This window comes from Macrotis lagotis, chromosome 4 (genome assembly GCF_037893015.1).
Source record: "Macrotis lagotis isolate mMagLag1 chromosome 4, bilby.v1.9.chrom.fasta, whole genome shotgun sequence".
NCBI classification, from domain to species: domain Eukaryota; kingdom Metazoa; phylum Chordata; class Mammalia; order Peramelemorphia; family Peramelidae; genus Macrotis; species Macrotis lagotis.
The window spans coordinates 264670061-264697437 of NC_133661.1; the positions used below are offsets into that span (position 1 = coordinate 264670061).

Here is a 27377-nt window from a genome sequence, read left to right on the forward strand (position 1 = left end):
AACATAGATAATGTTAACTTGTGGTTTTCTAAGCCAATACACAGCCCACAGAGATCCATTTCTATTTAACTTTGACACCATTATTGCATACTATGCTTATTCATGTATATGTACCTTTTTCTTTTCTTATTAGTTATGATGCCCTTGTTCCTTTCATTTGTCTGTCTGAATCCTACTAAAATTTCAAAGTTTAGTTCAGGTCCCCTCTTACTTTTCTAGCCTAAACTGACTTTACCCTTTTTTAATCTTCTTCAGCTCATACAGACTGTACCAATGGGCATTAAGTTGCTCTAATTGTTTCATACATTTAAATTTGATCAGAGCAACAAAGAGTAGAGAGTACTTGCCATGTTATATTCCACTTTTATTTCCTCTGCAATGCCTTACATAAAATAGAATTTACATTAGAGATCATACAATCTAATTCTTAACCAAAATATGAAATTTCCCTATTGTAATATCTTTAATAAATGGTCATCCAATTCTTACTTGCACAGGCTGCTTCAGTGGAGGGTAAAATCAGGATAGTCCCAAAGATATTACTTCCCTATTGTTTAAATAATCTCATGACAGTCTTACATCAGCTAATCAATTTCTAATAGAATTTATCGTGATCTTATCTGATAATCTTATATGTTCCTAGTATAATGCCTGATGAAGGATTTCTCTCTACTACTACCATATGATGACTGTGCTCTCTTTGTTAAGATAAACTTGCAATATTTAATCCTTTCCCATTCTTATATTTGTTCCTAGGATCGCCTATTTTTTGTGATGGAATTTGTGAATGGAGGGGACCTAATGTTCCACATCCAGAAATCCCGTCGTTTTGATGAAGCACGAGCCCGCTTCTATGCAGCAGAAATAATTTCTGCCCTTATGTTTCTTCATGAGAAAGGAATCATTTATAGGTGAGTTCTGAATTGCCATACCTTCCCCACATGATCAACCCTTTATTTTTCCATCAATAGCTCCATCAATTCACTGTATACTATGGGTTTCCCTTTTGTTGAATAAATAAATGAATATAAGCTCAAGAGCAAGGGCAGTTTTGTTTTTGCCATTGAATTCCTAAGGTCTTAGACATTAAATAGCTGTTCTTTGAATTAAATGTAATCTATAAATACATGGTTGTGGGTATTTAAGTTTCTCAAACTGTGAAAATCTTTATATGTTCTTCTATTTAAGTTTCTGAAAATGCTATCATCTAAACCTCCAGATCTATATCCAGCAAGATTCTCTTTTTTCATGGTATCAATATTTAACATGAATTGATTCCTCATAGATAATTATGTTCTAGGAATAAATATTGTTGGTTTTATCACCTCTGGTGCTGTTATAAAGGTTAAATGATTATCATTGTACTCTTGAATAGGTAGGTCTCCTATGATGAATAATAACCCTTCCTGGAAATATTTTTCTTTTATAAAAATAAATATTGATTCCCAGTGTGGAAATCATTATCCTTAGACTCTATAAATGCTAGTGCATTAATGTTAATAAATAAGAATGCACATTTTCTTTCCATGGAGATCAAACTGTTACCTCCTTTTGATTTTCATGGGAAATACAGAAATCAAGGTTTCTCTGGGCAAAACAATGGTTTTAAAAACAACATTCTCATAAACCTTAGAAGTTTTAATAGGGGAGAAAGAATGACTTATAAGCAAAATGCAACAGATGAGTAATAAAAAGGGAAACAAATATAATAATAGTTCATAGATATTATATATATATATATATATATATAAATATATAATCTGTGTGTATACATACACATATATATGGCACAAAATTTCCATTTTATGAAGTTCTGTGCTCACAGTCTTATAAAGTAGGTAGCACAAGTATCATTGCCCACATTTAAAAATAGTCATCTGTGGGTCCAGCTCTTGAAGCTAAATAATCTATGCTTTTTTTCCCTCCCAAATCAGACTGCTTCCTTAAGTTTAAAGGAAAGAAGCAATAAAGACAATAAATCTCAATAAATATAAAAATCTCACAAAAAATAGTAGGCACACAGAATAGTTTAAATCTTTCTAACTATCTCTTAATTATTTATCCCAATGGAAGGAAACTTTGACATCTAGGTGTTTCTTCACTAAGCCCATGACAATATTACCGTAATTCTCAAATGGCTCCTAAGACCACATGTGACTGAAAATTAAGTTTGAAAATCTGCTTACAAATACTGGTTTTGACAATGACTACCTGAGTAAACTTGGGCAGATCACTTAAGGCTGTTGCCATTATTGTCTCTATTGTCTCTTCCAGCTCTTGATTATATACTGCTTCTGGCTCTTTTCCCTCCTTTCAGAATGCCATCAAGCTGACTAGGGACTAAGAAACTAGGCAAGTGTAATGACATTGCCATTGACTGAGATTTAGGATTAGTGAATCCTTGCCCTTTTCTTCATCCTACCATTAATCTAATGTTCTCAATTTACATTTTTTAAAAAGACCTTCATATCTATTTTTAAAATTTGAATGAATCATCAACAGTTATTTGATAATTGCCTTCTAAGTACAAAGTACTATGTTAGGCGTTGACTGATTTGCCTAATGGGGGAAGTCCCCATGTAGCCTAACCAAATAGAGATTTGTGTTGTAAAAGATACTTAGAGTAAGTACACCATTAGAAGACTAGGAACTTAGTCTCATTTTAATGATAGGACAACTGTAAAATGGCAAGCAAACCAACTTGCATAGCCAGAATGAACTTCTTCTGCTCCCTATTACTTAATGCACTCTAACTTCTTCTCCTATCATTTGTGTATATATTACCTATTGGATTTTAAGCCCTTTGAGGGAGTATACTTGACTTAAGGGCAGCTAGGTGCTGCCTAGAGTGTTGGGCTTAAGAGTCAGCAAAATTCATCTTTCTGAACTCAAATTTGGCCTCCGACACTTACTAGCTGTGTGATCCTGGGAAAGTCACTTAACCTTCAGTTTCCTTATCTATAGAATGAGTTGGAGAAGGAAATGGAAAACTATTCTTGGATCTTTGCCAAGAAAACCCCAAAATGGAGTCATGGAGCATCAGATACCACTAAAAAAATGATAACAAAAATACTAGTTTGGAATATAGAGAAGACATACTTTCTAACTTGTGCCAGAATTATACTTCTTTATATTTTTTTTAGGTTTTTTGCAAGGCAAATGGGGTTAAGTGGCTTGCCCAAAGCTACACAGCTAGGTCATTATTAAGTGTCTGAGACCGGATTTGAACCCAGGTACTCCTGACTCCAGGGCTGGTGCTTTATCCACGGCACCACCTAGCCACCCCCATACTTCTGATGAAAGGTTGTTAACCCAAGACTTCTGAAGTCTTGTTTTAATTTTCATATATTTTTGTTCTTTTTTGAAAAGTTACTATAATTTCACTTGAGTCCTTACATAATCAAAACTGGAAGTAGTGATTTAGAAGATTTTGCCTTATTCCCCTGAAATAATAATTATATTTATCATTTACATAGTAATTTATGGTTTACAAAACATTTTATAAATATTATTCTCATAAGAACCCTTAGTGGTAGGTATTATTATTATCCCTATTTTACAGCTAGGAAAATTGAGGCTAAGAGAGATTAAATGGCTTTCCTACTGTCATATAACTAGTAAATATCTAGAGCAAAATTTAAATTTATGTCTTTCTGACACCAAATGCATCACTCACTGTTTCAATTTATCACCTAAACTGCTTAGAGAGATAGTGAAGTTAAACTTTCATTAAGGGAAGAAGAGAAGCTCCCTGCAGTTAAGATCTTAGAAAACCAATTGGAATTGATCACTTCAGTGGCTTACATTCAAAATGCTTTCTTAGAAAAGAAGTATTTACCTTAAGGAGTTCAACTAGAAATTTGAATGCCACCAAGAACCTGACAGCCTTATTGGGTATTAATTATTTATCAGAAGTATATTTAATATTTTTATACTTTATTTTATTTTGGTTTTTCAGTTATGCAAAGGTATTTTTAACATTCATCCATTTGCAAGTTTATGAATTCCACATTTTTCTACCCCCCCCTTTCCCCTTCCCATGGCAGCAAACAAACTGGTATAACTTGTTCATAAAGTACATTTAATATTACGAAATATACCTCTGGCCAACTCAAAGTTTGGATTAGGTGATTTTCCCCCCTTCTAACAAGGTCTTAAAGTAGAAACCACTGAAAATTTTGCCTGTCATTTTTTTTCAGTTGTGTCCAAATTTTCATGACTTATCTGAGATTTTCTTGGCAAAGATACTAGAGTGGTTTGCCATGACCTGCTCCAATTCCTTTTCCAGAGGAGGAACTAAGGCAAACAGGGTTAAGTGACTTACCCAGGGTCACAGTTAATAAGTGACTAAGATCAAATGAATCAGACTCAGGAAGATGAGTATAGTAGCATTCTATCCACTGTGCTTCCTAGTTGTCCTAGGTAAAAATTACTGAAAATTACCATAAACCAATAAAGAAAACTGACTATTCCTTTAGGTGGGAATATTTTTGACTTCCTGTGATACTGATTCATTCTTTACTTGATGATCACATGTTTGAGAAGATCATGAGTTTTAGCTTCCCCTAGAATCTGTGTTTTGTGGAAGAGAGATAGATTGTATGCTATTGTGACTTGCCCCGGGTCACACAGAGTCAATTCTCAAACTGGGATTCTGGGACTCAAAATCCAGTAATCTTTCTTTTGCCTGCATTGCCTACACTATAAATAGCCTCCTGGATGAACTGGATGTGTGACCATAATCAGAAAACACAAATTAGAAGCAAACAACCAGTGTGGTATTATCTCTTAAAAGGGGAAAGATTGCTGTTTGGTTGGAAACTTAAATGTCAACACAAGAAAGATTTCCATGTAATACATTCTTTTTTTCACATGAGAATATTAGGAAAACAAGGTAGTATTATCACATGACTTGTTAACAACCAAGGGTTCTTGAATGCATTACTATTTGTATTTAAAATATTTAAGACCCACTTATGTGTTCTATTACATTAATAGGCTAATTAAGTTGACAGTAAATTCCTTGAGGACAGAAATTATTTTATTTTTGTCTTTGTATTCCCAGCATCTAGCACAGTGTCAGTTTATAGAATGAACTTAGAAAAAAATGTTTATTGGTTGATTTATACAGTTTTATTTCAATCAGAGGATTCTTTGGATCAAAGTATGATTTTCTGTATTTATTCTAACACAGAATGCAGAGCTGAGACAAATGCTTTAGACAAGGTGTAAGAAGTCTTGCTCCTCCCTTTCTCTTTATTTTCCTTCATTTCTCTTTCCCTTCTTTCTCACCACTTTCCCTTTCTTTTTTTCTTCCTCCCTGCTTCTACCTCCTTCCTTCTTCCTCCTTAATCTCTAATCTCTTTGTCTTTTTATGTCCTTAGTGTCTCTCAAAGACTGCTTTTCATTATAAACAGAAGTACTTTAAAATTTTTCCCGGGTGTTTATCTACCTCCAGTTTCATATCTGATCATATTTCTACATTTAAAAGGATCAAATGTGGAGTAAAGGAATTGTTTACATTTGTTCATTTTGTTCAATCTTAACCTTAACACTCTTACACATTCATATCCATCATAGCATCCTTTCTGTGAGTATAGCATGCTTCAGTCATCCCATAATTTTGATCCCTTCATGCTTTATGCTATGTTCAATTTGTTAGCTTTTTTTTTTTTTAGTTTTTGCTAGGCAATGGGGTTAAGTGGCTTGCCCAAGGCCACACAGCTAAGTAATTATTTAGTGTCTGAGGCCACATTTGAACTCAGGTGCTCCTGACTTCAGGGCTGGTGCTCTATCCACTGTGCCACCTAGCCGCCCCCATTAGCTATTTCTTGCAGCCTTTTGTCAACAAGCAAGATGATGGGAAATGTAGATTTCCCAACTGGAAGGAGGAGGTGAAAGCTCTTGGGAGGTGGAAGCCCTTCAGGCAGTGGAGCTCAAAAGGTTTATAAGGACCAAATAGCTTCCAGCTTCAGATGATACACCAAAAAAAAAAAAAAAAAAAAAATGGAAATGAGAGTGTTGTGAAAAAAATTAAGTTTAGAATTCATGGTACATTTGTCCTGTAATTATTTACTAATTATATTTACTTTTCTAAAGAAAAGTTTCTGTTTATCCTTTACACCTCTAATGTAAATAGTAAAGATTATATTAATCAATTTAAAGGAAAGAACTAGATTGATTTCTTGAAAAGAGAAATATTCAGGAAATAATTTTAAAAGTACACTTAAAAAGTCATAACTAGAAGGATTTAGCTGAAATTTACCAATATGATATTTATTTACTAATGTGAGAACATCCAAATTCTGGTTAAAAAAATCACTTTTTTGTATTGTTTCATGTTGTCAGTTAATGTGTGTTAGTTCCCACAGAGTCTACATGTAGCAGATATTTTCTTCTGTCTTTTTCTAGAGAATTAGCACTGTTTCTTAGAACTTGAGATTGTATCTTTGACTTAAATTCTTTTCACTTATTTACTGTTTTTGGATTAATGACTTTTTTCATCAATGATTCAGTAATCATTTAACAGTTGTGAAGTATTTATGTATATTGTACTAAGACTAGAGAAAATAAAAAGAAAAATAAAGGACAAAGGCCCCAACTTTAAAGAGTTTAATAGTTTAATAAAGAACTATGAGCATTCTTCTGCTGGAAAGTTACATTGGAGAAATACAGAGTATTAAAAGGTCAAATTTTTAGCTGGAATGATTATGGAGGAGATCATTTTGTTAGTGCATAAAGAAGGCTAGGGTTGCAACAGGATATTCCAAGAAAAGGTGAAGAGATGGGAAAATTTCAGCTATTTGTGGTGGGATTGGGGGCAGCTAATGTGTTGCAGTGGATCAGAGCACTAGCCCTGGAGTCAGGAAGACATGAGTCTTGGATTTTATATTAATAGTTGTTAGGACAAGTTTTGTTTTTATATCTTGTTTTATATAGGTTCCTAGAAGGTTATATGAAAATTGGATTTTGACTTTAATCTTATATCATTACTATTTAAAGTTATCATTTTATTTTTTTCCAGTTATATGCAAAGGTAATTTTCAACAGTCATCTTTTTTGCAAGCTTTTGAGTTCTACATTTTTCTAACACCCTCCTTTCCCTCCCTCCTCCCCATAGAACCAGGCAATCTGATATAGGTTGTATTAAGTTATCTTTTCATAAGCTAGAATATTTTTATAATGCAAAAATTATAGTCACCCCCTAAATTATGCTTTACAAGTCTGAAATTTTGTATATATGGGATTTTTGTATTTCTTACAGAGACTATACCTAAAGGCAAAACCTTCTAAAGTTGAAGAGGTGAAAGGAATATCATGTTTTATATAGTTTTATAGATGAATCATCTAATGATGAGATTTTAGTCCAATTCTTTTATTTTATAAGTGAGGAAGAGAATGATACATAAAGCATGAACATTCAACTAATTCATTGAAATCTGATTTCCAGACTCCTCAGCAGGTTTTTATCTCATAAAATCTTTCATACTATATTATAATTTGACAAACTAGAGTCATTTGAAATAGGATAAACAAATTGGGAGACCAGAAGCCATATCACTGAGGGTTCTAGGAATTGAAGATACTGGAATATTGATCCTGTAAAAAAGAGGACTTGTAGAAGAAATGATAGTTGTTTTCAAACATTTGAAGATTTGCAATGTGCCTCTAGAGTTCATAGAAGCTGACATTCTACAAAGGGAAAACAACATTCAAGTATCTGTAGACTGTTTCCTTCTAATATAATATCAATTTTATCAATTTCTTAGAGGGCAAAGACTATTCATTTCAAAATTTGTGTCTCCAGAACCTCTCACAATGATTTAAATATAGTTGATATTTTGTGTAATCCTGTGGAATGAATGAATTTTGTAAGAAGTTTGGTGGTGACATGGAGGATAGTAGCTATAAAGGAAGAGATTGTTTGAGAAAACAATTTAAGATGGAGAAGAATTTGAAGACAGGAATGTGTTAGTAGATATTTAGTATCTGTCTCTCTAGGGAAAAAATATATATGATACTCCTTTAAATTTAATATACATTATTAACATTTGTTCTACCACTTTCTTAAGTCTAGACAATCAACAAATTTCCAAGTAAATGCTCACAGTGATAATTTAACAATTGACTCTTCTGCTCTGTCCTACCTGTATTTGTTGGTAAATGGGAATGAACTAGTAAAGAGGAAGAGAATGAAGATACATTTTGAGAGTAGGGGAATAATGGGGCAGCTAGGTGGCACAGTGGATAGAGCACCGACCCTGGAGTCAGTCCCTGAGTTCTAATCCAGTCTAAGATACTTAATAATTACCTAGCTGTGTGGTCTTGGGCAAGCCACTTAACCCCATTGCCTTGAAAAACCCGAGAGAGAGAGTGAGTGAGTGTAGGGGAATAATGGAAAGTGAAGGTCCTAATATGGAAGGAGAGAATAGGATTGTGGACATGAATTAAAGGTTTAACTCAGGAAAAGAGTAGGTAAATTCTTTCCTTGAGACTGGAGAGGGAATAAAGGAATGAATGGTTAATAACCAAGAAATTTTGAAGAGGCAAGACAGCATTGATTTTCTCAGTGAAGCAAAAGTTAGCTCATCTGTTATAAATATTGGGACTAAGCTCAGGATGTACTTAAAGAGAGGGGAAAGTTTGAAACAGAATTTTTGAAGAATTGGAGAATAAAAATTGGCAACTATAGGAAGGAAGGATTATTACCAAGTATTATCACTCTATCACTTAAACATATATGATTTTATACACATGCTATAAATTTATGCTAAAACAAAAACTGTCTTCAATTAATCTATTCTATAGTATTGAGAATGGAGATTGTGCTTATAAAAACCACCTCTAATTTCCTCATTTCTATGGACTTCAGGTTTTCATCTCTTTTAATCAAATTTTCCATTCTATTCTAGCACAGTCTTGAGATAAGAGATGTTAAATATGTCTGTAACAACTTGCTGCTTAGACATTAAGCAATTTAAGACTTATGAAATAATTCTGTTAGACAACCAGTTAGCTGCTCCATTAAGAATAGCAAACAATTGAAGTCAGTCTAAATGTCCAACAATTCGTAAATGATTGAATAAATTATGGCATAGATTTGCTAAAATCTAGGACTACTGTTTGCTCAATTTTCTTGATTTACCAGTCTGGTAAATCCTTTGAAAACCTGAGATTAGTCCAGCATGACCTGCTGTTGATGAAACTATGATGACTCAGTGATTTTCATTTACTTTCAAGATGCACAATAAATCAATCATCCTTTTAATAACATTTTAGAATTTTTGCCAGAAATCAAAATTCCACTCTAATTTCTGCCCAACTTTCAGAGCCTTATGAGATCTTGCATTTTATCCCTGTTCTCTTTTCTTCTTATTATTCATCTCATACACTCCTACCAAAGTAACCCTCCTAAAGTTCAGCTTGGACTTTCTTCAAAAGTCACCATTGTCTCCTTGCCATCAAACCAGTTCATCACATAGGTAATTAACCTCCTCACCTCTGCAACACACATTGCATTTGCTTTTTTCATATCTATTCATTTTGTTGTTTTTGAAACATTTTTCTGCCATGTCTGACTCTTTGTGTCCCCATTAGAGTTTACTTGGCAGAGATAGCAGAGTGGTTTGCCATCTTCTTCTCATTTTACAGATGAGGAAACTGAGATAGACAGGGTTAAGTGACTAGCCCAGGGTCACACAAGTAGAAAGGTCTGAGGCTGAATTTGAGTTCAGAAAGATGAGTCTTTCTGGCTCAGGTCCAGCACTCTATCCATTGTTTCATCTAGCTGCCCCATTTCTCCTCACATCTTCCTGAATAAAATGTTGCTTCCTTTCCCATTTTTGCCTCTCAAAATCCTTCTCGTTCTTCAAAGTTCATCACCCTGGTGGCACTTGTCAATAAATATTTGCGTATTACCCTGAAGTAATATTTTCCTCCTCTGAACTCCTTTTTATATATATTAATTCTTTATATTTTGTGCAAATGATGTTTTTATACATTACTAAATATTCTTGTTTAAGAGTAAACATAATACCCTTACCCCAAAAAATATAGACCCTCATGAGCAATAAGGAGAAAAAAATAAAAATAAAAATAAATTTTAATGTACTTCAGTCTATGTTCCAACACCACTAGCTCTGTCATGGGTGGATCATATTCTTTATGCTAAATCCATCACAAAAGCTACTTCCATATTTTTCCACTGTTGCCATTGCTGATTGCAAGTCCCTCCATTCATACCTCCCCACTACCATACACTATATTTTCTCTCTCTCCTTTCACTCTGTCCCTTTTCTTAAATGTGCTGTAGGGTAGCTGAGTGGTGCAGCAGACTGATCACTGACCCTGGGGCCAAGAGGCCCTGAGCCCACATACTACCACCTTACCCTGTGCTCCTGGACAGGCCATCCAATCCCAGCCTCTTGCAAGAAGTAAAAAAGAAAATGTGTTTTATCTGACTACTCCCTTCCATGGTCCACCCTCTCCTCCATCACTCATACCCCACCTTCCCCCGTCCCCCTTCTTTCCTTTTTACTCTAGATGTCTTTGAGTGTGTGTATATATATATATATATATATATATATATATATATATATGTATATATATATATATATATATATATATATATATATATATATATATATATATACTGTTTCCTTTCCAAGTCACCTCTGATGAGAGTGAAGGTTCCCTTATTCTCCCTCACTTTCCCCCTTCCATATCATTGCAATAGTTCATTGCAATAAAAAAATCTTATCATATGAATTATCTTAGCCTATTCCATCTCTCCTTTCTCTTACTCCCATTACATTTCCCTTTTAGCCATTTTTACACTATATTACATCTTCAAATTCAGCTCTCTCCTGTGCTTCATCTATAAAAGCTCCTTCCACCTGCTCTATTAAATGAGAAGGTTCATATGAGTATTATCAGTATCATTTTTCTTTGCAGTAATACATGCAGTTCATCTTCATTAAGTCCCTCATATTTTACCCTTCTCCTCCACTCTTTATGCTTCACCTCAGTCCTGTATTTGAAGATCAAACTTTCTATTCAGCTCTGGTTGTTTCAACAGGAACAATTGAAATTCCCCTGGTTCACTGAAAGTCTATCTTTTCCCCTGGAAGAGGATGTTCAGTTTTGCCAGGTAGTTGATTCTTGGTTGCATTCTGAGCTCTTTTGCCTTCTGGAATATTATATTCCAAGCCCTACGAGCTTCCAAAGTAGTTGCTGCTAAGTCCTGTGTGATCCTGACTGCAGATCCATGATATTTGAATTGTGTCCTTCTGGCTGCTTGTAATATTTTCTCTTTGACTTGGGAGTTCTGAAACTTGCCTATAATATTCCTGGGGGTTGTTTTTTTTTTTTTTGAATCACTTTCCGGGGAGATCGGTGGATTCTCTCAATTTCTATTTTACCCTCTGCTTCAAGGATATCTGGGCAATTTTTCCTGTAGGAATTCTTTAAAAATGAGGTCAAAGTTCTTTTCTTGATCATGACTTTCAGATATCCCAATAATTTTTAAATTATCTTTTCTGAATCTGTTTTCCAGATTAGTTGTTTTGTCAATGAGATGTTTCGCATTTTCTTCTAATTTTTCATTCTTTTGGTGTTGAAGTATTGTGTCTTGACTTCTCGTAAAGTCAGCAGCTTCCCTCATTTTACATCTGAAGGATTTGTTTTCCTCAGAGAGCTTTCTCATTTCTTTTTCCATCTGGCCAATTCTGCTTTTTAAAGCATTCTTCTCCTCAATAACTTTTTGAACTATTTTATCCATTTGACTTATGCTGGTTTTTAACATGTTATTTTCTTCAGCATTTTTTTGGATCTCCTTGACTAAGCTGCTGACTTCTTTTTCATGTTTTTCCTGTCTCTATTATTTCTTTTCCAAGTTTTTCTTCTATCTCCCTTACTTGATTTTCAAAAATCTTTTTTGAACCCAATTTGTATTTTTCTTGGAGTCTTTAGATGCAGGAGCTTGGACTTCCTCATCTTCAAATTGAGTATTTTAATCCTTCTTGGGATCATAGACAATGTATTTCTCAATGGTGTTCCTCTTTTTTCCTGTTTACTCATTTCCCCAGCCTGTGCCTGATTTTGGGTGCTTCCTGAGCTTTTGAGTATTATTGGGGACCCCCCCCCAAGGATCTCAATGTGTGAAGTTCTGTCTTCCCCTCTGGTCTGTGAATGAACACAAGCACACCCCTCTCCCATAGGGCTGAGGGGGTGGGGCTAGACTGTGATCAGGATCTGAATATGGTCAGAGCCCCAGAGTCCTGTTCCGGGTACAGAGGACAGACCTCTGAAGTCTCTCTCCACTCCCCTACCTTTGGTAGGGTAAGCACTCCAGGCTCACTTGCCTGGGGGCTTCTGCTTACTGGCTCCACCTGCTTCCATTTCCTGGATCTAGGCTGCCCACCACTGCTTGCTGAGTGCCCTGAGGGCTGAGCTTCATGGGCTCACTCTGGCAGATGTCCTCCCACTGATCTTCCAAGTTGTGTCCAGTGCTCACTTGGGTGAGGCTGCCATGAGGTGAGGTTCCCAGGCACTCTGGTGCTGCCTCTGGGAGGCTGAAGTTCTTTCATTTTGGCAGGCCGCCCCTCTAACCCAGAGGGACCAGAGCTTTTCCACTATTTTCCAGGTTACCTTCATCTGGAGAATTGCCTCACTGGATCCCTCAGTGCGTTCTGTCACTTGAAAATTTAATCGTAATTTTATGATTTTCAAAATATTACCCAGGAGAGGCTCTTTTTCTGTTGCCATCTTGGCTCCACCCTCCTCCTGTGAACTCTTAAAGATTTGGTTCTATTATGATACTTATTGCATTCTGCAAGTTTTTTTGGTTATTTCGTTACACCTCTTACTAGATTACAAGCATTTTGAAGGGATAGATAGGTGGTGTAGTGGATAGAGTTTTGGCCCTGGAATCAGGAGGACCTGAGTTCAAATCCAACATCAGACAACTACCTAGCTGTACACACCTTGGACAAATCACTTAACCATTGCAAAAACAAACTGAAAAAAAAAAAAGCGTTTTGAACTTAGGAACAATGTCTTCTCCAATTCTATTTTTCTAATAGCCTAGAAGATTGTGTTACATATAGAAGATGATGTTCAAGTAAGAGTTTTGAATAAATGAGCAGGGTAGTATGTATGAAAGAACATAAAAATATATCTGGAAATTATTAGAAGCATGAGGAATAACCATTAATTAAAGCATTTTCGAGGGAATATAAAAGTTTTGATACTTATACAGTTGTTTTCCTTTCTCCAATTTTGTGTTCAATTTTATTGAAAAAATGGAAGAGGTGGGTAAACTTTTTAGAAAAATGTAAACCAGTTACAGAGATCCACAGAATCCCTAAGACCTAACAGACATTTGAGTAAGAAACTCCAGTTCTAGAATATATTCCTATTTGATGACTAAAAAAAAGATTACTTAGTCCATTAGTAAACATTTATCAATAACCCACTTTGGGAATACAGGAGCAAAAAATACATAGCCCCTCCCCTCAGGGAGCATTCTATTGGAGAACAGAATATACAGAGACAACTAGGTGACTCAGTGGATAAAGTGTTGAACCTAGAGTCAGAAAGGTCTGAATTCAAATTTGACCTCAGACACTTACTCTATGACCCTGGGTAAGTGACTTAACCCTCTTTGCCTCAGTTTTCTCATCTGTAACATGAACTGGAGAAGGAAATGGCAAATCAACTGAGTATCTTTGTTAAGAAAATTCCAAATTGGGTCATGAAGTGTTGGACATAATTGAAACAACTAAAAAATAACAAAAAATTTTAATTGAGACACTTTAATTTTATAAGTCACTTGGGCCCAATTCTTTCACATTGCATTTCAAAAATGTAAACATATTACACTGAAGAAGTAATGATTTAGATCTTAAATCATCTCTCACTCTAGCAGTTTCTATTAGTATTATACATTGGAAGCAAAGAAACAAAAAGCTGTACATTAGTCTCAGAAGTCATCATCCATTTGAATTACTTTGTTCTTGTCTTGGGACTCTTATTTTTTCAGTTGTGTTTTATAATAAAATCTGGTCCTTTAATCACATGATACAAATAAGTGACGGGGGAAACAGGATGTAGACTATCATTATAATTGTCCTTTTGATATGTAGTATGAACTTAAAGCATTTTTTCCATATATATGCATATAAATAAGTGTATACACACACACACATATATATATATACATTTTTATATTTAATTTGTTCTACTAACAAGAAACATGAGGTCTTGTCACTATAGAACTTGCTAATTTAAATGCTAAACAAAATAATTGTTTTCTGGTTTCACGACATACTAAGAATTAAGCAAGATTGGAAAAGTGAATTATTTCATTTTAGAAGTTCATTCATCCCTTTGGCAAGGCGCCATGGCAGCAGAAAGACGTAAATGTGATTCATAACTGGCATTGAGTGTCTCACCCACTTCCCTTAGACCCGGATACTGTTTTTCCTGTAACCAGCAAGTGAGGGGAGGGGCACTGCAGATATTCAGCCCAGGCCCCAGGCACTGTTACATTGTCACAGCTGATACTCTTCTGATAACTTCCTCCTTTCCCCTTATCAAATGAGATCCTATTTAAAATACCTAGCTGGTGCCCAACTCCTAGTGGTATGAATACCTGCTCTTCTCTTTGCTTCTCCTTTTCCCCTTACACTCTGAGGCCTCACTTTTCCTGACTCATCAAAATTTACTCTGTACTATTAGGGCAGGGGCTCTTAACCATTTTTTTTTGTCACGTACCTTTTCGGCATTCTGAATTCTATTGACCCATTATTCAGAGTCATGTTTTTAAATGTATGAAATTAAATGCATAGGATTAAAAAGGAAACCAAAGATATATAAAAATAAAGATATAATTTTTCCCCAGCTAGGTTCATAGGTCCCCTGAAATCTATTTAGGAATTCATAGACCCAGGTTAAGAGAGTCCCCTTCTTAGGGTTAGCATAAATAAGTATATTAATATATTAATATAATGATGTCAATTAAAGTAGCAAACACTTCTTATAGTTTCAACTAAGCATTACCTTCTTTGGATTACATTTATATCCTATTAGCAATCTTAATGCTTGATAAAGGGATTTCAGACATCCTTAGCCTGGGTGCCTTTCTCAGACATTCTCAGATCTCACCACAAAAACATTTTTAAATAAGTTCCAATGATAGATGAAGATAGTCCTGATTCTGGAGGTACATGTGAGGTTGAGCAGAGAAAGATTCAACAAAATCAGTGAATAGTGTGCTACTTTGTAAAATTTTTGAAGATCTCATTTTACTAAAGGGCTTTCAAGTTCAATTCCCTCCAAAACTCATGGATCCTAGAATTGGAATTACCTTAGAGATCTTCTAATACATATCTCCCACTTTACAGATGAGGAAACTGAGGCCATAAAGCTAGTAGTGGCAGTCAGATTTAAAACCCAATTCTTCTGATTTCCATTTCAATAGTATTTCTTTATCTTGATTTATCATTTAAACACACACGCATACACACACACACACAAATACATAGTCTTTTTTTTAAAATATATAAGACAAACATGTGACTAAAGTTGAGTTTGATTTTTTTATTCTGGACTTAAAGTATACTCACAATGAATAATTGGGTGTGTAGGAATGAGATGGCATGTTCTATTCAGTCACTATTAACCAAAATGAAAACCACCCTCTTCTTTCAAGGTTAGGTAGTTTATTTAATCAAAATACAATTGTTAAATATTTAAGATACTGTGCTAGGAATTGAGGAGAAGGAGATATTGGAAAACAGCATCAGATTTATTCAAAAAAAGAGTTTTGTATAGCATTTCTATTTAGCACCAAGTGTTTCACAATCTTGGATCTCTTGATACCTGTTCTAATGATTCTCATCATTGCCTTCTTGGAAATCTTCACAGTGATGGACAGAGGAGGATAGGAAAGGATAGGAATAGTATGTGCCAGTACTATGCTAAGCACTATATAGATATTACCTTTATTATCTTATAATCATCCTGGGAATGAAACTGAAATAAGCAAAAGTTAAGTGATTTACTGAGGGTCACAGCTGACAAGTGTCTAAGGCAGTATTTAAACTCAGGTCTTTCAGATTCCAGATTCCAACATACTATCCACTGGGCCACCTAGCTAACAAGTTCATTAAGGATTCAATAAACATCAAGGAAATGAATATTCTCACATTAAAAACTGGGAATGTGTACATCTCATGGCAAAGTTGACTTACTGACATGTCTGATATATCAGCAGCTATTCTCTTTTGTTCACAGATAGAAAAAAATGCAAGGTAACAGAATTAGAATTAGTGGCATATATGGTGCTTAAAATAAAAAAAACCTTCCAATCTAATGACTCTGAAATGCCCCTTTAAAAATGTGTTTTCAGGGATGTAAGGGGACTAATGTTTCCAGATCAATGAAGGGAAGTTTTGTCTTCTGATCTAAATTTAGACAGGTTCAGTCAGATCAAATTCAGTGGTTGAGTTGACATACATTTTGCATTTGTGCTCTGTGGTTTCATTATCCATTCTTCCCACACCTCCCAAGAATTTAGTTAAGCAATTCAAAATTTTTGTTTTTTAAATTAACGTGAGAAATGTTAACTGAGGTTTGCCTCATATTCTAGGAAGCTAAATAGAGACTAAAAGAGTCTGAGCAATCTTTGTTGGTTTCAGCCCATGTAAATATTCAGACACACTAAGCAGAGCGTGAATGCTATATCTGTTCAACTGTCATTTAATAAAAGGGACACTGTCTGTTGCAAGGTCTCCTTGGGAATTCACAATGTGAAACATGAAGTGTATATAATGACAGGCCTAGTTCCTGGCCTTTGATGGCATCTCAGCCTCGGTGTCAGCAGGAATGGTGAGAAATTCTGAAGGATCCCTGTGTAAAAGAATAAAATCTAATTTTTATTAATTCCTCTCTCCCCTTGGATATATTAATGAGTACTTTACCTCAAAGTTCTGTAGAATATCTTAAAAATCTTTTTTTTCCAGTGGAAAAACAAACTATTTAGAATAGTTAAAATAGACTAACAATTTAGAATAATTGGCATTTATCTCTATCTCTGTTTTATTTAGATGCTATTTTAATTAAGTTGCAAGATATATGCCATTAGTAGCTTAGATTCTACATCTGCCTATAAACTTTATATATGAGTTTCTCATTTGTGTTATTATTATTATAGTACCCATAAACCTGTAAAACCCTCTGTCTCCTTTTCCACCTTGTCCTTCCACCCTGCATAAAAGCAATTCCAAACTGAAGTATTTTATAGGTCAACATCCACTCAGAACTGAATCACAAACTCATTCTTATAGTAATCAATAAGTTGAAAACCCATTGGTGAGTTGGGGGGATATCTGCTCCGAGTATGTGATGACTTCCCTGATGAGAACAGTTTGTTCCAGGGGCCATAAAGGCATTTGAAGCAGAGCTATGAAATGATTAGAGCTTGTTAATGCATGGAAGACACCAAGGTTATCCACTATATTCTGGGTCAATTACAGTCATTTTGACTTTTATCTTCCCACTAGACTTTGATGACTGAAAGAGTGAAGCTGACAACTTTGTGCAACCTTGCCTCACATCCAGTTTACTCACCAGTCAAAATTTCATCTATCACATTGTGATGTCATTGGCCCTCTTTAAAAACAAAGGATGAATAACAATGTTTACTTCTATCAGCCACCTAGAGGGCACAGTGCAAACAAGATTCAGGGTCTATACCCCCTAAAAAAGACTCTGTGGGAGTCTAAGTCACCAAAACAGACCATGCTTGCAAGATCCTATGCAAATAAAAATGGGGCAAAACAAAAGGAAGATGAGAGAGGCAGGTTCCAGGGTCTGCATCGTGGATGTCATCAAGCCTCTCCTTCCCTCACATTCTTATTGATCTCGTTATTTTTTTTTTGCTAATTCTCCATGCTCTATTCCATAAAAACATAGAGAAGAAAGTCCTGCTCACCCTTCCTGAATTTTGTAGTTCTTGAGCAACAGGTGCCAGATCCTAGTCTAAACTTGCATTTAAATGTTTGCCACCCATTACTTCCCATTCTCTAGGGGCAACTAAGAAAAGTATTTATAGTGCTTTTGTGGACAGCCATGACTATTTCCACCATATATAAAAAAAAGTATCATCAAGCTTTCTTCATCTAGTAGGGAATTTGTGCTGTAGAAAACCTACAAATTTACAAATCTGATTTTTTTAAAAAAATAGTTTTTCAAAACATTTCCATATTAGTCATTTTGTATTTGAAGATTCAAATAAAAGAAAAAATGAGAGAAAGTAAAAAAATAACATGCTTCAGTCTGTATTCAGTCAAAATCATTTCTTTCTTTGGAAAATGCTAGTATGCTTCATCATTAGTCCTTTGAGATTGTCTTGGAATTGTATTGCTGGGAATAACTAAGTCATTCACAGTTAATCATCAAACAATATTGCTATTATTATGTACAATGTTCTGTTTACTTCATTTTGCATCAGTTCATGTAAGTCTTTCTAGGTTTTTTAAAAATCATCCCACTTGTCATTTCTTACAACACAATGATATCCCATTAAAATCATATACCATAGCTTGTTTAGCCATTCCCAAACTGATAGGCATCCCTTTGATTTCCAATCTTTGTCAACACAAAAAGAGCTATTACAGATATTTTATACAAATAGATCCTTTTCCCTTTTTTTAGATGGCTTTGGAATATAGATCTAAGAGTGTTGTTGCTGGACCAAAGGTTATGCATAGTTTTATAGCCCTTTGGATATAGTTCCATATTGCTCTCCAGAATAGTTGAACCATTTCACAACTCCATCAATAATGTATTAATTTTCCAGTTTACCCATATTCCCTTTATCATACAACATTTTCCACTCAGGCATGAGGTGGTCCCTCAGAGTTGTTTTAATTTGCATTTCTCTGATCAATAGTTATTTTGAGCATTTTTTCATATATCTACAGATAGCTTTGATTTCTTTGTCTGAAAACTGACTGTTCATTGCCCTTGACCATTTATCAGTTGGAAAATGACTTATATTTTTATGAATTTGACTCAGTTCTATGCATATTTGAGAAGTGAGGCCTTTTTCAGAGATATTTGTTGAAAAAAATTTCCTGTTTTCTGCTTTCTTTATAATTTTGGCTACATTGGTTTTGTTCATGCAAAAACTTTTTAAATTAGTATAATTAAAATGATTTGCTCTATCTTCTTTGGTTCTAAATTCTTCCCTTGTCCAAAAATCTGACAGAAAAAGTGTTCAGTGCTCTCAATTTATTTATGGTATTACCCTTTATATGTAAAATATGTACCCACTTTGACCTTATCTTGGTATACCGTGTAAGATGTTGGTCTATATCTATTGTCTGTTATACTGGTTTCCAGTTTTCTTAGCAATTTCTGTGAAATAATGAGTTTTTATTCCAAAAACTCTTTGAATTTATTATGTACACTAAATTACTATAGTCATTTACTAGAATATACATAATCTATGTGCCACTGATCTACCATTCTGTATCTTAGTCAATACCAGATTATTTTGATAATTACAACTTTATAATACAGTGTAAGATCTGGCAGAGCTAGACCACCTTCTTTCACATTTTCTTTCACTGATTGTCTTAATATCTTTGAGCTTTTATTCTTCCAATGAATTTTATGTTTTCTAACTCTGTAATTTTTTGATACTTTGGTATGACACTGAATAGATTCATTTAGGTAGAATTGTCATTTTTATTAATTTTTTCCAATTATTGAGATCTGACTTTATTTGTATGATGAATACAATGGTGTCTGTCTTGATAGACTACCAAGTAGTTTATATTGTCTAGTTATTTTAAATGGAATTTCTCTTTCTATCTCCTGCTACTGGATTTCATTGGTAATATATAGCAATGTTTATTTTGTATACTGCAAATTAAAAATTGTTAATAATTTCAAGTAGTTTTTTAGTTGATTCTCTAGGATTTTTGAAGTAAAAAATGTCATCTGCCAAGAATGATAGTTTTGTTTCCTTATTCCCTATTCTAATTCCTTGAATTTCTTTTTCTTCTCTTAATGCTATAGTTAGCTAATATTTAGCAAAATATTAAATGATAGTGGTAATGGGAATCCTTCTTTACTCTTCCATCTTGGCTCTAGAAGTCCAGCTCTGAATACTTTAAAGAAATATGAGAAGAAATTGCTTTTTTCATAGAACTCCTTAGGTTAATTGCTGAGGCACTAGCATGTGAGTCAGCAGAACAAGTTTTTCCTTGCTATGACTGCAGACCTCAAAGAGAGTTTTTGGCATATTCTCCAAGGACACAGTATGCATGATGTCAGTCTTCTCTCCTTCCAACACCAAAATTTTGCTTTACTAAACATGTATTATATTGACTAACTAGAACAGAGTTTGAACATGTTAAACTGTGACGTAGGAAATCTCTGGGTTGTATACATTTGTATGTGTTTGTTCATAAATGTGTGTATACTTGTATTTGTATATGTATGAATCTGTTCTTTCATAAAAGATGATTTTAAAATATAGCATTGAAGAAAGCATTCTGTTTATCTTAAAATACCATAGAAATACAAATTAATTGACCCCGTTCCTAGTGTCCTTTCTTAGACCTCAAACTAAAAAAGGGTAAGAGTAATTCTTCTTAAAAGTCATATTCCCAAGAAATGAAGTTTGGCAATAAATTCCTTAGAATAACGATCTCTTTTGAGTGGAATTTTTTCATGTTCATATTGTCATGAAAGAAGCACTGGAACTGAAGTTTGATGACCTGAGTTCAGATCCCAGTTCTGTTGCCACTTGCCTGAGAGACCTTAGGCAAGACATTTCCTTTTGGTGGGCCTCACATTTCCTTCTCTGCAAAATGAGAAGTTTGGACTATATATGGCCTTTGAAATCCCTCCCTCTATGATTCTATTATCACTTCTATTTGAGATAGCCTATGATGTGACATGGGTCCAGGAGGTTAATGGGTAACTGAAACATATAGATAAGCCCACAACTTAACTTTAATCAAGAGTCTATACTTCCTCTCACACCCCAAAAGCTTTTTACAGACTGGTAACAAAATTAATAGATTTGAATTTCCATTCCTGTTTATAGGCTGATAAAGCAAGGATATGACCAGAATATAATAATAATGCCTGTCCTTCATTTTTTGAAGAAGACCACAGCATCATGGAAATGATGCCATGACAAGCACATGAATTGGATTTGAGTGAGGGGGTGCTGTGCTAAGTCACCTGCCTCACTTTCTGGGTCCAGAGCCATCTGGGTCCAGTGGACAGATATGGATCAGGACCACTGGAGATGACCCTGGATGTGAAGCAATCAGGATTATGTGATTTGCCCAAGGTCACACAGCTAGTAAGAGTCAATTGTCTAAGATCAGAGTTGAACCCTTGTCCTCCTGACTCCAAGACCAGTATTCCATCCACTGCACCACCGAGCTACCCATGACCAGAACATGGGTGGTAGAGGAAGTACAGAGGCTAGATTACTGGGGACATCCCTGAATCAACCCAAGCATAATAGGTGTGGTGATCTCTATAGCATTCTTGTAAACCCAATGGTGTGAGAATGAAGAACAAACAAAAACAAAAAGTGTTCTTTGGCAATATTGTTCAAGAAACAGCTATATTTTTCCATATTGCTTATGAAAAAAATATTCAAACTTATTCTCCTTTAGAATTAGTTGAGAAGGCAACTAACTGTACAACTACCTGAAACTTGAACTCATCGGAAAGAGGGAAGGAAACAAGCATTTATTAAGTATCTATCCTGGAACAGTTTCTGAGTTAAATTTACAAATATCTCATAGGGAGGAAGGTGCTGTTATTATTCCCATTTTATAGTTGAGGAAACTGAAGCAAACAGAAGTTAAGTGCTTGACCCAGGATCACATAACTAGTAAATATGTGAGGTTGGATTTCAACTCAGCTGCCTAATGTAAAGGTGGAAAAAAGGAATAATGAGTTTATACAGGTGTGAGTAGGGCAATCTAACTGGAATATAGAGTTAGTGAGTAATGTAGATTAAACCAGGAAAAGTAAGCTCTGTTGTTTTTCCCTCATGTCTGACTCTTCATGACCCCATTTAGGGTTTATTTGGCAAAAATATTGGAAATTTGCCATTTCCTTCTCCACTTCATTACACAGATGGGGAACCAGGGGTAAGTGATTTGGTCACAAGGCTATATGAGTCTGGGAACAGATTTGAACTCGGGTCTTCCTGACTCTAGGTCTAGAGTCTAACCTCTTTGCCACCTAGCTGTCCTGTGAAAGTAATCTAGGGCCCATTAAGTACCAGGCTCATCCTATAAGCAGTCAGAAATTTGGGGGAATTCTTCAGGAGGAAGCATGGTATGGCAGGACCTCTGACGTCCTATCTAACTCCAAGGTTTCATGATTCAGAGATCCCATTGTAAGTTTTGGTTCCTCTACAGCCATCTCCACAGCAGGATCAGGTATATGAATTTTTACTTTGGAGAAGCTACTGGAATCCATAAAAGCCTAGAACAGAGAAAAGGTTCCTGGACTCAGTGGCATGATGGAAATCACTGAATCCATACTCCTGACAAAGCCCTAAGCTTGTGTGAAGCTTTTAATAAGCTTGTGTTATATTTAGTTGAGCTTGCTAAACACAATTTATGTATATTTGTATTACTTTTAGATTTTTCAGTCATCTCCTGCTATTGATACCCATCATTTCTGACATGGGTGAGGCAAGAGTAAAGGGCAACTTGTCACCATTAGAACAGGATGAACCTTTTTGGTTTCTCTTGATCTGACCTATCTTCCAGGGTAAAGACAGTGTTATGCAAAATTTATGCATTTTAAACACATATGATATGCCCAAACCTACTTAGCACTTTTAAGGTAGTGTGGGGACCTCCATTCTTCCAAGGATAAGACAGTGTTAACATAGGAATGTTTCCCATTAAAGAAAATGACACGTGCTCAGTTCCCAACAGACCATACTTTCCCCATGCATGCACATCACTGCTACCTCATGAAATCATTTCATAAATGGAAAGTTACAGGAAGAGAGATTACAACACATTTCCCATGCCAAGAATGTATCATAGATCTAGATCTGAGAGTGAAGTTCATTAAAATATCATGAGTATTTGAGCTATAAAGGCAAATAAAAGCTATTGTGAAATGTAATACTAATAAGGCTAAGTGGAACTGTACTCGTCATAATCAACAGAAAGTTTCAATTTAAAAGATTACTTTGAAAATAAAATATAAATAGAAAATTTATAAATTATTAGAACATTAAAAGTTAATTTTTTAAAAAAATTAATTCTTCTCTTCTAAACCGAATGAGTCAAGACTTCCTTTATCAAATTGAATAAAATTTGCTTTTATGTCCTTGAAATGGATCTGTTCCTATCTCAACTGCAATGAAAGGTTTCCATAGATTTTGAAAGAAAAAACATCTCTTAGGGAACTGGATGAGGTCTGGGTTGGACTTTGTTTTATTAAACATACCATTGTTAAATTGGTATGTGACAAATATTACTCCCCACTTTTCAGGTAGAAAAAGGTAAGACTACCATTTGCATAAGTTGGGAATAGATCCCCAAGATACCCCTTCTAAAAAATAAAATGTACTGATTGTGTTTGTATCATCTAAATCAGATTGCTGGCTTGGGAAGAGAGAGGGAAAGAAAAGAAGGAGAAAAATTTACAAAAATGAATGTTAAGATGCAGCTAGGTGGAACAGTGGTTAGACGACCAACCCTGGAAACAGGAGGACCTGAGTTCAAATTTGACCTCAGACAATACTTACTTGTGTGACCTTGGGCAAGTCACTTAAGCCCATTGCCTTGGGAAAAAAAATTTAAAAATGAATGTTGAAAACTATACATGTAATTAGAAAAAATAAAATACTATTAAGATTTTAAAAAAACAGCAAAATGTACTATCCTGCATTTACACTGGCCTCTTTTCCAATATTCACTCAAGACCAAAGCATCCCTAGTGAGTGTATGAATACCAGATGTATATGTGTATAGTGGGTGTGTAATAAGTAGAGTTACAAATGTATTCTTAATGCTAAAAAAATTTTACTAATGCAAAAAAGGAGCAAACCCAAATGTTTGATTTTAATCTAGTTTTGTAAAGATAGAATTTCTCTCTATTGTTTGCCCTAAGAGACTCTTTCCCATGCAATTAAAATCTACTTTTTTTTTTAGGTTTTTGCAAGGCAAACGGAGTTAAGTGGCTTGCCCAAGGCCACACAGCTAGGTAATTATTAAGTGTCTGAGACTGGATTTGAACCCGGGTACTCCTGACTCCAGGGCCACCTAGCTGCCCCTCCCCATGCAATTAAAATCAAAGAAGTTTTGGTACATATTGGCATATTAATTCTCTTTTCTCTTAAAATGAATCAGCAGCATTTTCTTTGGAAAATGATTATTTGTATCACCAAACATGAGTTTGGGAGAGTTTTGCATTTCTCATTAGGTTGATGAGAATTTTAGTTTGGCTCATTACTCCTTTTATTCTTATGCTTGACCTTTTAAAATTATCCATGATGAGCAGGGATGATTTCTTTTGTCTGGCTAACATTTGCACACTTAATAGTGAATGATGATCTTGAATTCACAGATAGCTGTACCTTCAAGACCAAGTTCTTCTTACAAACGATAGGAGAACTAGGCTAAATGGTACAAGTATAGCAGTTGAGTTTTATTGTTGGCACAAAATAATCTCCACCAGATCTAGGAATCATTTCCCATCTGTGTATAGAATACTTATGTATGGAATATTTCATGAGGAAATGTAAGGAGATCTTTCTGTAAAGAAATCTCAAAGAAATAGAAAAAAGAGGGGCGGCTAGGTGGTGCAGTGAATAGAGCACCAGCCTTGGAGTCAGGAGTACCCAGGTTCAAATCCAGCCTCAGACACTTAATAATTACTTAGCTGTGTGGCCTTGGGCAAGCCACTTAACCCCATTGCCTTGAAAAATCTAAAAAAAAATTGAGATAGAAAAAAGACCCCTTGCTTCAGAGCAGGACTTCTAAAATTTATTTGAGTAGTATGAAGTCTCTGGGCTGCTTCTCAGAATATGTTCTTGCCTACCCTTGTAATTTAAAGGAATGCTCAAACTCATTTGGAGATTATTAAAAATAAATATTTTTCCCATCCAAGCTCATGAACTTGCCTAAAATCCATCCATGGATTGTTTTATCCAGATCAAGAACTTCTGCTTTAGAGGATTTTTGCTCAGTTGCTTTTCAGTTGTGTCTAACTCTTTGATCCTGTTTGGGGTTTTCTTTGCAAAGATATTAGAACTGTTTGCCTTTTCCTTCTCTAGCTCATTCTACAGTTGAGGAAACTGAAGCAAACAGGGTCAAGTGACTTGACCAGGGTCACACAGCTAAGTGTCTGAGACTAAATTTGAACTCAAGTCTTCCTGACTCCAGTTTCAGTCCCTGTATCCACTGTACCATCTAGCTGTCCTCTTTAGAGAATATTAACCAAGAAATCAATAAGGACAACAAAGGCAAGCAAGATTAAATGATTTGCCTGAATTTGAATAGTTGAATCAGGGACTATATGAGAATTAGTGCTACTGATCTGAAGTATGTACTCCCTTAATTTCTCTCCTCTATGCCTTTGTTTATGCTATTTTCCATCTTCCCTCACAAACCCCCTTCATTATCTGCTAACTATTGAATTCCTAACATCCTTGAAAAACAGTCTCTAGCCATTTTCTCTAGGAAACCTTCCCTTATTCCCCCATCCATCTTCCCATTCAGATCTCACACAGTACCTTTAATGAAAATATTGTGAGGTCTGGATTTTTTTCATTATGTCAGAGACTCCTAGTGTAGTAACTACCTCTGTTAATGCATCTTGCAAATTTACTTGTAACCTATAGTCATTGAGAGTTACCTGAGGCACTACTTTGCCCTCCTAGACAGCTAGTATTGTCAAAATGCCAGACTCCCTTGACATTCTCCATGCTACCTCTCATCTCCTGACAAGTCAATGTGTTGAACCAGAGCAGTAACTATATCTCAGAGACCTTCCACAATATCCTACACAGAGTAGGTTCTTAGGAAGTGTCGAACTATATTGAAATTGAGAAAATCTACTCATTCAATATTGCAGCTAGGTAGCAAAGTGAATAGAGTGCCAGACCTAAGTCAGGAAGAACTCTTCCTGAGTTCAAATCCATCTCAGACACCTAGTAACCATGTGACCTTGGGCAAGTCACTTAACCCTGTTTGTCTCAATTCCTCATCTGTAAAAGAACTGGAGATAGAAACCACTTCAGTATCTTCACTAAGTGAGGTCATAATGAGTTGTAAGCAACTAAATATCAACAACAGCTCGTTCAATATAAGCAAAAGCACATGTATTTGTTATCAGGGAGCAAATCCTCATCAGATGTGCAAAACATACTCTGCCCTCTTATTCTTGATGTGGCAAAACTTCTAGGTCCAACTCAGAATCTCCAGATTTTCTTATCATATACTGTCAGATATGTTATTGTTTGTGTAAGTTTGTTTATCATCTTGACAGAAGAGGCTTATATGTGCTGATCCAGTTTTTGGTTCCTCCTTGAAGAATGAATAAGTGAAATATAAAACTCAGATTTCATATACTACTCTGATTGGCATGAGAAATTCCAAAAACTGATTCTTATTTTTTCACACAGTCTTCTGTGGTCAAAAAGCAGGCTTTCTAATTGTGGCAAAATATTCACATTCTGTTGTCTCCTTACCTTTGTATTTATATCTTTTCTTTTTTACATCACCTTAATTTCTAAATGAATCTCTCTCCCTTTCCCTAGCTAAGGAGGGAGACATCCTTTGTAATTTATTTTTATTTTTTAAATTAAATTTTTTCAATTAATATTTTCTTCCTCACTTCCCTTAGGGGAAGGAAAAATTCTTTTAACAAACATGCATAGTCAAACAAAATGAATAGTATATTGTCCATATCCAAAAAATGTGTGTACCATGCTACATATTTAAATCATCACCTTTTGAACATATGTTGATTTGCATCTTTGTCACTTATCCTTAAGAATCAAAATTGTTCATTACAGATAAAAAAAATAATTTTTTTCAAAGGGGTGTAGGAAAAGAGACTTAAATAAACCTAACATATTACCTGAGCTTGACAATATATTCAAAGTTCCACACACATAATTCCCTACCTTGCAAAGGAGAAAGAGAGGTGCACGCTCTTATCCCTTCTTCAGGGTTACAATAAATCATAAATATAGAGTGTTTAATGTGGGTAATTTTGTGCTGTACACTCAGTGATGGGAGATTTAACAAGATGGACACTTAGTAGGTCTTGTGAATCTATTGATGCATGGCTAATTCTCA

At 35.0% G+C, this 27377-nt stretch overlaps 1 protein-coding gene across 1 annotated transcript in view; it reads left to right on the top strand.

Moving 5' to 3' along the window:
* PRKCH (protein kinase C eta) overlaps positions 1 to 27377 on the top strand; it is a 277240-nt gene that overhangs the window by 193750 nt on the left and 56113 nt on the right. The window contains exon 10 of the mRNA XM_074235954.1: positions 757 to 911. Coding sequence (XP_074092055.1) covers positions 757 to 911 — 155 coding nt within the window. The remainder of the gene's footprint in view (positions 1 to 756; positions 912 to 27377) is intronic.